At 45.3% G+C, this 11318-nt stretch overlaps 2 protein-coding genes and 1 long non-coding RNA gene across 3 annotated transcripts; 1 reads left to right on the forward strand and 2 right to left on the reverse strand.

Moving 5' to 3' along the window:
- The first annotated feature begins 479 nt into the window (after positions 1–479).
- Positions 480–1169, forward strand: LOC120659127 (BTB and MATH domain-containing protein 43-like). The gene has a single exon (XM_039937182.1). The coding sequence runs from the start codon at positions 480–482 to the stop codon at positions 1167–1169; it is 690 nt and encodes a 229-aa protein (XP_039793116.1).
- Positions 1170–1587: 418 nt separating this feature from the next.
- On the reverse strand, positions 1588–5305 carry LOC120663040. The gene is made up of 2 exons (XR_005670272.1): positions 2628–5305; positions 1588–2053 (listed from the first exon to the last, which is right to left on the reverse strand). It is a non-coding gene; the product is annotated as an uncharacterized LOC120663040 (long non-coding RNA).
- A 2119-nt stretch (positions 5306–7424) lies between these two features.
- On the reverse strand, positions 7425–9136 carry LOC120663041. Its single transcript, XM_039942069.1, has 2 exons — positions 8161–9136; positions 7425–7644 (listed from the first exon to the last, which is right to left on the reverse strand). Exons 1-2 carry the CDS (start codon positions 9101–9103, stop codon positions 7610–7612), a joined length of 978 nt encoding a protein of 325 aa, XP_039798003.1. The 5' UTR covers positions 9104–9136; the 3' UTR covers positions 7425–7609.
- Between the last annotated feature and the right edge of the window lie 2182 nt (positions 9137–11318).

Here is an 11318-nt window from a genome sequence, read left to right on the forward strand (position 1 = left end):
CACGAGATTGACGCGAGGATTTTATCGCGCATGATCGATGCCCATCGCATCACCTACCTATTTCTGTTTTTTGAGGGATAAATATCGAAGCGTTCATTTCGGTTTCCGTACAATATTTAATATATACTTGTAGGATATAATTTATATATTGGTATGTATAAGCTTGTTTTTTCATGGTATATATAAGGCTATAATTCCGTACGTGGTCGGGATAGGCCATGTCGTAGTCGTATAGTACTTAGGTGGTAAGGAGACTAAAATAATTTAATCTAGATATAATCTAGGGTACAACTTAAAAAGAGCCGAAATTTTGTTTTATAGAATTTTGAGCTAAAAATAGAGTATATATGAAGATCAAATTGGATTGCGATAAAAGTATAGAGTCATGATCCATTATCACCTCTAATACTACTCGCACTTGCCCAGTATCACCTCTAGTTTAGCTAGTTCCCACTGACGACGACGATTATTCGGCGGCGATGTCCCCGTTGTACGCGCCCCTAGCTGCCGGTGCCGAGGACGACGACCTGATCCGCACGTTGCTCCCGGAGGAGGTGACCGTGTCCAGCGTCGTCGTGAGGGCGGTCGGCACCGGGCACCACATGCTCAAGGTGGAGGGCTACTCGTGGCTCAAGCACACGCGCGGCGACAACGGCAGCCCCCTCCTGTCCGGCGAGTTCAGGGCCGGCGGCCACACCTGGAAGATCCGCTGCTACCTGGACGGGGCGCACAAGGAGGACGCCGGCTTAGTCTCGCTGTACCTGTCCCTCGCCGACCCCGGGACGAGCGCCGCAGTCCATGCCGAGGTCGAGTTCGAGTTGGTCGACCAATGGCCGCTGCTACCGCTCTGGTGCCGGCACCGGAAGCGCTTGCAGGTTTCCCCCTTCCAGCCGGGCAAGTCCTGGGGCTTCCCCAGGTTCATCGGTGCCGATGCCCTCGAAGGCGGCGGCTCCAAGTTCCTGAAGGGCGACTGCTTCGCCGTCCGGTGCAAGGTCACCGTCGTCGAGGAGCAGGGCGCCATGGAGGAGGAGGTGCAGGCGGAGGACATGGAGAGGATGGGTGTGGTGTGCCTGTGCAAGGACGGCTCATGCAGCAAGCTCCACCGCGCGAGGCCGGCCCAGACCTTCACGGAGGCGTTTGCTAGCTTCTGTCTTTCCATCTGTGGATAAGCTAGCTAAGCTATACTACTATACTAGTAGTAGTGTGTTTCTCATAATTAGTCAACAACTTTCCTTTGCTTTGTGAAGGGGGGGGGGGTGCTAATGGGCTTCGGACCGGGGCAGGCTAGGTGTTTAGGCTTGGATTTGGGGTGCCCTGGGCCCTTTTCGAGGCCTGTTTCCTAAGTGAGTTCTGGGCTCCCATCCATGGTTTTGATCATTGTGCAAAAGTAGTTCAATTAGGTCCATTTTCCTTCAAAAAAGAACATTGTTCCAAAACCAGATACATATGCAAAAATGGGGTTATTTCAAGTGCCAAGTGGCGGGTTAGTATAAGAATGAGTATGAAAACAACACCAAAACAACACTAAAAAGGTGTCATTAACGAGCGTCAATAGGTTTACTGTCGCCCCTGGTGAAGATCTAAAAGAATATCCATAAAAACTTTCTTCAAACCAGGATTTCGGCCAACCAAAACAGAGGCCCCACAATCGAGTTGAGGTTTAAGCTCATCATACACTACTTGGCAAGAGTAGTCTTGCACAATCCCCCTCCAACAACTGATACAATCTTCATCATCTCGTGGGGCACCTCGTCCCACTAGGGCGATGAGACCATTGATATGACCCCACCCCTTGAATTATCAATACCAATGAGCTGCTTCACCTCTTTCTACATAGCCTCAAGATGAGGATCAATTGTCAAAGTAGCATAGACTGCATCCATCATGCATCTATTTCAGATTTAACCATGCATGTAGCCTCTTTCTATTATGATCAAAGTATTAAGATATCCAAACTCATTAGCACGAGGCAACTACTAGCTAATATGAAATGCACAAACATACCAAAATGTGGCCCTTCACTTCCTAACGAACCGAGATTGAAGCATGTGACCTGCAGAAAGCAAGTATATTACTCAAACTGGGAGTTAACCAACACTAAAATAAATCAAGCAAGAGCATCTGTTCAGCACCTAGAAGAGCAACATAATATAATCAAGAAAAGCATCAAAGTAAATAAGTTTTAAATCTGTAAGTCCAAACTGAAAACAGTAAAAAAAACAGGCCATTCTCATATACATTAGAATGAATAGGTTACTGTCTTTTTTATCAGACAAGCAGTAGAATGCAGACAGTCTCAATTTTTTTACTCATCTGTATGTGTGACTGCACATAATAGTTCTGGTTCTGGCTCGGATTCTTATTCTTGTTCTGGCTCCGAAGCAGTAAAACAGAGTATCAACAAAACTCAGGTCAATGCTTTCTACATGGCATATATGATATATCATAAAAATAATCAGCTCTCATAAATATATCAATACAGTAAGTAGTTAGGGAGCACCAACATTGACAACAAATGACATGTACATCATGAGCTTACTGCAATTGCAAGTGATAGAGCATCCAATACATATATAATGAGGTCATATACTAAATGTATAAATCAAGATGTTTGGTCAGATACTTACCACAGCTGTCGAAGCAAGAATCTCCACAGTTCATCAATGAGCTGAAAGAATATCAAGGACATCGGTAGAGCTGATATTGTATCAACCACTGTATTTTGTCAAATAAGAAGAAAAAACATTAGTAGCATAGCTTACATATTCAAGCTGAGAAATTTTTTCTCTCAGCTCAAGTTTAGTATGAGAAATATTAACCATCATTGCACATGTCCAATGCCTCTGCTCATGTTTAGTATGAAAAAAATTAGCCATCACTGCACATGTCCAATGCCTCATCTCAAGTGTAGCATCCAAAAAACATCATTGAAAATGTCCAATGCCTCGGCAAAATTATAGAATGAAATAAGAAAAATCATCATTGGCATTGAACAAGTTCTTAGGCAGAACGAAAACTATTATCATCGGCATGGACAAGTGCTCAGTAAAAAAATTTGTTCTCAGATGTATATCGGCATGCACAAGTGCTTAGTAAAAAAATCTTTCTCAGATGTATCTCACACAATTGGCATCGACAGCAACAAATAAGTCGTACATAGTCACCAGAGTAAGGGAGGAGGGGACGCAGGAACAAACAAAGGAGGGGAAGATGGGCCCTTTTTAACCATAACCTGTAGACCAAACAGAATTGTCAGTTTTTCTGCACCAAATGCTACCAGCAATGAAATGTTATAAAGAAACTCAAGTGATAGAAGGTTCAGAAGGTAATTCATGCTCCAAGTGTATTCAATACTGGAAAAAGGATTAACAAAGATACACCATCATACATCATAGCAATTGCCAGAAGCCAAGCTGCAATAAGATGATAAAGAGAAACATAGCAGCAATATAGTAATTAATCTTGATACCACATAAAGCTGATATAGGTGCAAGAAAATATATAAACAAGCAACCAAAATAAACTTTGGAACAAGAAAGATCACCGGGTTATATCTGGTGTTCCCTGGGAAAGCTTTTTACAGCTGCATCCCATGAACGTGCATTGAGAAAGACGATTATCAACGAAAGAGCAACATAATGCTTCCTAGAATAGAGCTATATTCATGTTTTATGATATATCTTCAGCAACAGAGACGGTTATCAATGAGTTTTCGCTCAATTGTGCATGAATTGCATCAACGATTAAGCAGAATTTAAGATCAGGATGAAGTGCAGAGGGGCACCAAAAGAAGTGAAAATTATTGGGTCCTTACTATCAGTTTTCTTTATTGACAGTAGGCTCATGTCCAAATAAAAACTAAGACATGGATCCACAATATAATTCAGATAAGTACCAGATGGATATGCAGAGATCATACTTGCATAAATATGTTCAGAATAAGAAAGATGCCAAACTTTTTGAGCCATATAGAGAATATGTTCGGTCAACAAACAAATGTTCTCAACAGAACATCCAAACTTTTTGAGCCATATAGAGAATACTTTCAATACAGGTCAAATGCTTGTTTTATAGCCTATACAAGCACAGGTTTAGAGTATATACACCTTCGCATATAGCATGTTCTGGAGCTTATAAATAATTCTTCATCACATATCAAGTGTAAGAACTAGATTATTCAGAACAGGAACAATTTGCATAAATACAACACATCAAGGAGGAGCTAGAGGCCTTTTACCTAGAGTTTGTCTGATTTGTGAAGGGGAACTAACAATTTATCAAACCAATGCAAGGATAACCTCGGAGGCATATCATCGAACACATTACCGAAACGACCCAAGACGCATCACACACCTAGTCAGGGACCTACCCACAGCAGAAAGGGAAGAGAAAGGGAGGGCATACCTGGAGCAGGAGGGGATTGAGAGGGGCCGGGCTCATGGGGGACGAAGAGCGGGGTGTGCTGGAGATTGGAGAAGTAGAGGAGGGAACAACCCACCTTGCCAGATCCATGGCCACCGAGGTTGGACCGGCGGGCGTCGAGGCTGGATCCCATCTCCTCATCGTCGTTGACTGTGCCGAGGGCAGCCTCCGGGGTCCAGAGGTCTATGGATCCGTCCCGCCTGGAGGTGGCAGCGGCATGTCCCGGTTCCACCACCGCCACTGATTTCAAACCCTAGCACCGTCACGGAGAAGAAGGCGGCCTCAGGAGAAACCCTAGATGTGCCCTGCGCGCCTCTAGGGAAGGGGGCGCCTCTAGAGAAACCCACTGAATATTTATGTGGTGAGGCCACAGCTCCAAAACTTGAAAGCAAATCAACGGTAGGTGGCGAGAATACTCCACGACTGAAGCTGACGAGTTAATAATGAGGTAGCTTAGCTTGATGATGAGGTCTTGTGACACTTGAAACGGTTTAATAATTTTCTATCTACCACTAAAAGTAAGAGCATCCTAAGATAGCCATGGGAAAATCAAAAGTTCAGCATTACTGTAATATACTAAAAACGAAAAGAAAAAAAATTTCTCACACAACAGATTCGTATTTTCATAAAGGCACCATCAAAACCTATAGTCTATGACTATCTTTGTTCCTAGGATGCAGCACTATTCAAATCTGAGAATATTTTTGTCGTGGAACTGACCGATGGGCTTAAAATCATAAGAACGATGGGAACAAAACCATATGACCAAACAGTTAAAGTGTTACAACATCTCAGCAATGTGAATGGGTAGCCCCTCCTTTTTTTCTGGGCTTGGGACCAGCTATGCGAAATTAAGTGTTACTTCAAGTTGCATAGGCGGAGTTCCCTACCCACCCACCCAAAAAAAACAAATATAGAAATAATGCATTTTTTTTGTAGTTTTTAGGTTTTGCATTTTTTTTTCTGGTTTTCCGTGTCATCTTCCTGCTGGGTTAATTGCTTCATCACTCTGTTCTGGTGAGCTAATCTGCGCACCTTGTTTCCTGAAGGTGACGTGACTTCGTCATCATTTGAGATAGTCACAAAGTTTTCTTCGTATGACAACCCACGGATGAGATCGAGCACCATGTCATGAACTTGGCACGCAATTATGTCCCCAACTCCGTCCTCTGCCCTGACTGCCTGGATCATGCTTCTATTTACGAGCTGATTGAAGTATTCCTCCCCCCGCTGAAACAAGCTGGTTCCTGTTTTCTTCTCCACGAAACCTTCAGCTATCCATTTCCATATCAATAAATCTTTCGGAATGAAACAGTCTTCGGGATACACACTTAGATACAATAAGCAAGTCTTTAGATGCATAGGCAGATCATAGTAGCTAAGAGACAATATCCACTCAGTATCATCTGCTTGCTGGCCATCATTACCGAACACAACGATGAAGTATGCAGCCACAACGCAGTAGCCTATGCTCAAGAGTGAGATAAGGATGCTCAGGATAGGTAGCCAACACCTGGAGTAGGATACTGCGAGTGATGAGTAGTAGTAATCATTAAGGAACGAGAGCTCGTCTGCAATTACCCTGAACACCCTGTCATGCTCGCCGTCCTTCAGCAACAAGCTCCAGAAGAACTTGAGCCCAACATTGGCGAGGTCGTACCTCGCGAATCGACACCTCAGCAACTTGAACAATGCAAAGGATAGGCATAGGTCTTTTGGTCTGCTTGGTGTTGATGATGTCGGAAGCATCTTGTCCAACTGCCAAACTCTGTCAAGGGTCACCAAGCCGGTGCTGTCAATGGCCGGTGTCCATATCTCGCTGAACACATACCCCCAAGGTTGCTTCTCCACTTTCCTACTGTCTTCTCCCATAACCAAGAGAGCAGGAGGAAGCTCATCCTCACCATTCCATCCGCGTCTCCCTTGCTGTCGTTGTAGCTGCTGCATATACCCAAAAACAAGACTAGGATTGCGTCCTAGTGCAAAGGATTTCCTGGCCTTTCCAAATGAGTAACATTTGAGCCAAATTTTGGCACACAGGAGAGCAAAGGGAGTGAACATAATCTTTGAACAGATGAGGGTGAGCGGTTCGTGGTCTTCACTAGATGAGAAGCGGAAGAGCCCATGGAAGAAACGTTTCTTTGTGATGCTGGCACCCAGGTAGAAGATCCAGACCCCCTTGAGAAGTAGCTCCAGAGGAGGCCGAACCCTACGACCCTCTCTGCTATCAATGGCGACCACCGAGGTAGTATTGATCGCTGCAATCTGGAAAAGGAACGCCCATGTTATGATCATGCAGGGGTGGAACACCGAGTCGCACAAGGCGGCCAAGGTCGTCATGCGGTCCTTGTGCCGGTTGACGTAGTCATTGGAGTTGTCGCCGAGGGTGGAGACGACGTAGGAGATGACGGGCAGGAACAGCGTGTTGGCTCCGAGGAAGATGAAGCGGGTGAAGCGGTGGTGGCGGTAGCGCCGGCCATAGCTGCATATCCCGACCATGACTCCGGTCATGGCAGCGCCCGTGAGCAGCAGCGCGTTCCCCAGCCATATCTGCCGTTCCATGGTGTCGTAGAAGGCAGCCACAGCGAGGCTGGGGCAGCGCAACTGTTCCTGCATTGCAGCATTGGAGCAGATCATCCCGGTAGGTCTCTCTGGATCCATAGAGCCTGCTATTAGCTGATTGCCAAATTACAAACTCATTAGAGCAACTCCAAGAGGTTGCTGAAATGTTATCCCCCAAAACAATGTATTGGGGACTATGCTAAAATTTTCTTTCCCCAAAAATGTATAAACTCACAGCAGAATGCCAATAACTATCCTTAATATTTCAAAACTGGCCACGTCATTGTAATTGGACCCATTACTTGGGCTTGGCATTTGACTCAATATTTCATGATCACTTGGCCAAGAGCCTATGTCCAAGTTCCGGACTTTCATCTCCGGCAGCTGCACGTAGACGAACACACTTACACACACGCCACCACAGCTGCGCTGGCGTACTGGATGGCAAGCACCTCATCAAAGTACTCACCGTGCATGAGGAGGCTAGCTTGTGATGCAGTACAGTGCCCTTGTTGCCCAACGCGCCATGCTTTTGCCTCTGGAGAAGCAGAGACGACGCCCAAGAAGAAGACCGCAAGCAAGGCAGAGTGGCAGACCCGCCGGCCGGTGGCAGCAATGAATGCCATCATCGCCGGCATGGGGCGCGTCCGGACCCCAGATCTGACAAATAAAAATGCAGATGTCAAAAGAAAAGAGAAAAAACAATGACTGTGGGTCCGTGATGCAATGCAAGCATATATGAGGCATCAAGCTCACTTCTCTGCTCATAAAAAGAATCAATCAAAACTGCAATATATCTATGTTTAGGAAACACACAAATACGAGTGCAGAAACTATTTTTGCATTGCATCACAGCAGTATAGGACAACAACCTAGGCCTGAAACAATTCAGATCCAACTTATTATTACAAAGATACAATTTTCACAAGAATATCAAAATTTAGAAAGGTGCGCCACATCTCAAATGGATTCAATGGTCATCCTGTAAAAAGGACTCTACACATCAAATTAAGTACACACCACAACTGAGAATAATCCAAAATTCCAAACATAATGTGGACAGAGACTACATCAACAAGACCAACCACGAAGTATGGTAAAAGAACATTGCATGATACAATTGGAGCCGCATGTATCAAACAACGCCAGCAGTAGTTGCAGTGAAATCGGGCTCACCTGGCCTATTAACGATCCCAACATGGAAGAGCAACGCCCAGAGGAGCGTGATCAGCTCGCCGCCGCGGGCGATGGCCATCGAATGACCTCTCAGATTCTTCGAAGGCGACACATACAAAATCATCTCCGCCCAAAAGCCGGCGAGCATTGCCCATGCTGCTTCCTCACCCTCGACCAACTCCACCAATTGCTTTCCAAGCCTCACGCCATTCTTCAAAACCTCATGCTTGGAGTCTTCACTTAGCAATTGCACTAGATCCTGGTACTCAACCTCAGGTGTCAACGGCCTGGTTGCAGCCCGGACAGCGAGGACACGTGTGGCATCCTCCTTGACAGCATTGTACAAGCACTTGCTCCATTCATCCTCGTCAGGAAGAAGCTCTGGGCACCAGGTGACAAGGTACGCGCAGTACCGTGACAGGTGAGTGGCAGCAATCTTGTGTTGGTTACAAATCGTCGAAGAACCTTCCTCTTGATTAGGTCGGTAAGGGTGCCTCACCTCAATGATGGATGTGGCGATGTGCCAGGTAAGTATGATATCAGATGTACCCATGCTGTTGCAGGCCCAGAGGAAGCTTTCACCAAGTTGGCTCCGGTGGAGAGATGCTGTTCCATTGCTTAGCTGGCACTCATTGCTGTGACTGCTTCTGAGCACATCGAAGATGCAAATCTTCACCGCTGCCGGTACCTTGACCTTCCTCTCCTGGTCAGGCAATTGGAGAATACGCCTGATAAAGTCAAACAGGATTGGTCTTGGGTGAAGCACAAGTACTGAGCACTGCCCTATTGTTTCATCCCAGTGCTCCATTATCTTTAATCTGCACTTCAGCAAAAGGCTAGCAACCCAACTATTCATTCTTAGTGGACGTTGCAAGGAGATAGAATTGACATGGTGACATGTGAGGGCTACTTTAGTCCAGCTGGAGCAAATGTAGGAAGCCATAACCCTCACCTCAGAAATCAGGACCAGAGCAAGGAGGAAAAATACCGGCACCACATCAAAATACAAGCTTCCGAAGTTTTCAGGTCGCCATATGCTTACCTCCTGTACTTGAGTGCACCAGAATTTACAATGGATCTATCTGGAATAGCCATTCTTGTTCTCTTTAGCTGCAAGTAGCACAATGAAACATGCAGCCACGATGCAGTAACTTATGCTCAAGAGGGAAAGAAAAATAACCAAGATGGGCAGCCAGCACTTAGCGTAGGATATTGAGAGGGATGAATAATAATAATCGTGAACAAAAGAAAGTTCATCTGCAACCACCCTGAACATCCTGTCATGTCCACCATCCTTTAGCAGCAAGCTGCAGAAAAACTTGAGCATCCTCACAGAGCGAACATTAGTAATTTTGTACCTTGCAAATCGGCACCTCAATAGCTTGAATAATGCAAAGGACAAGCACAAGTCTTTTAGTCTTGGCATCATAGGATGAACATTCTCCAACTGCCAAATTTTATCAAGGGTCACCAAGCCAGTGGTTGCAATCCCCATTATCCCTGAACCATTGGTGAACACATACCCACAGGATTGATTCACCACTTGTCTCCTATCTTCTCCCATAACCAGGAGAGGAGGAGGGGCATCCTCAGCTACCACTGATTCACCAGGCTGACTACTTTCTTGTCGTTCCAGCTGCTTCATGTACCCAAAAATAAGGCTAGGATTGCGTCCTAGTTCAAATGATAGCCGCGCCTTTTCAAATGCAAAGTATTTGCACACAATTTTGGCGCAGATGAGGACAGAAGGTGCGAACATAATTCTGGCACAGATGGAAACAGAGCTAGATGGTGTGCGGTCTTTACCATGCAATACTCCGAAGATTGCATTAAGAAAACGGCTTTTGGTGATGCTAGCACCCAGGTAAAAGGTCCATATAACCTTAGCAAGTAGCTCGAGAGAGGGTCCTACAGTTCGACCTCCTCTAGGATTGATGGCGAGAACTGGGGTAGTATTGATGGTGGCAATTTGAACAAGGAATGCCCATGTTATGACAGTGCATGGGTGGAAGTTAGAATGGCATAAAGCAGCCAAGATGGGTGTTGTGCATTCGTTATCTACTGAGCTGACATAATCATTGGAGCTGTCGTCAAGGGTGGAGACGACATAAGAGAGGATGGGCAAGAATAGTGTATTGGCTCCAAGGAATATGAAACGGGTGAAGGGATGGTAGCGGTAACGCTGGCCGTAGCCGCCTATCCCAACTAAGACACCTATGATGCCAGGGCTCGTCAGCAGCAATGCATTCCCCTTCCATATCTGCCATCTCATGGTATTGCTGAAGGTGTTAATGGCATCACTAGAGCACTGGAGCTGTTCGCGCGATGTAGCATTCACGATGCAATGCCAAAGGGGTTACCTTGTCTTAATCTCGGCTGATCAGTACTGATCAATGGCTGTGCATGTCTACGCTAAAATGCATGCTTGCAGTGTCCTCACTCACATATATATATAGCTCAAGTCTTGTGCAGATCAGGGCATATGAGTAGGAGTAATCCCCAACCTGCAGCACATTATTATATTGCAATTCCCTGCCCCATCCAAAATTAAGATGTACGTTGTGGTGCAACTAAGAGTTGTAAGTCTCTTTGTACCTTTTCCTACCTAGTGCATGTATGTAGCTTTCAAAAATTAATGAATGCTTTGTCCCATGCTGTGTACTTAAGTACATAGTTCTGCCAGCACTAATCATCCCAGTGCAGGTTTGATGGCTTCAATTTATCCCTTAGCTTTCCTCCAGAGAGCTTCCCAAAGAAACGAAATACTCCTTACAAGATGTTCAGCTTATGTGATGATGATTGTTGTAATAACTAATAAGTATGGGCTATAGGCAGACTTCTTCTTTTGGAATATCTAAAGAAACTTATAGTGACTACTAATAAGAATCGAGGACATGAACATATATAGCTTTTTTGAGTACTTTTTCTTTCAAGCAATTATGGAAATAATGAATAACTGAATCAAAGAACTGAAAACCACTGCCAATCTGCCACTCCCACTCCCAAATACACACACAACACACCTGGTGTTGGCTTGAACTACCCACACCAGAAATTTTTATTTCCTCGCTGAAATCACCAGCGTCGGATTTGCACGGGGTCGGCCGGAATTTGGCGGCGCGCGGCGACCGGCACTCCTCGTGGCGGCGCTCCTCCGG

The sequence above is a fragment of the Panicum virgatum genome, chromosome 2N (genome assembly GCF_016808335.1).
Source record: "Panicum virgatum strain AP13 chromosome 2N, P.virgatum_v5, whole genome shotgun sequence".
NCBI lineage: Eukaryota > Viridiplantae > Streptophyta > Magnoliopsida > Poales > Poaceae > Panicum > Panicum virgatum.

Coding starts and splice junctions, on each gene's coding strand:
- LOC120659127 (XM_039937182.1), top strand. CDS start 480: ATGTCCCCGTTGTACGCGCCCCTAGCTGCCGGTGCCGAGGACGACGAC.
- LOC120663041 (XM_039942069.1), bottom strand. CDS start 9,103: ATGGCTTCCTACATTTGCTCCAGCTGGACTAAAGTAGCCCTCACATGT. Junction 7,645..8,160: donor TGGGATCGTTAATAGGCCAG/GTGAGCCCGATT, acceptor TTTATTTGTCAG/ATCTGGGGTCCGGACGCGCC.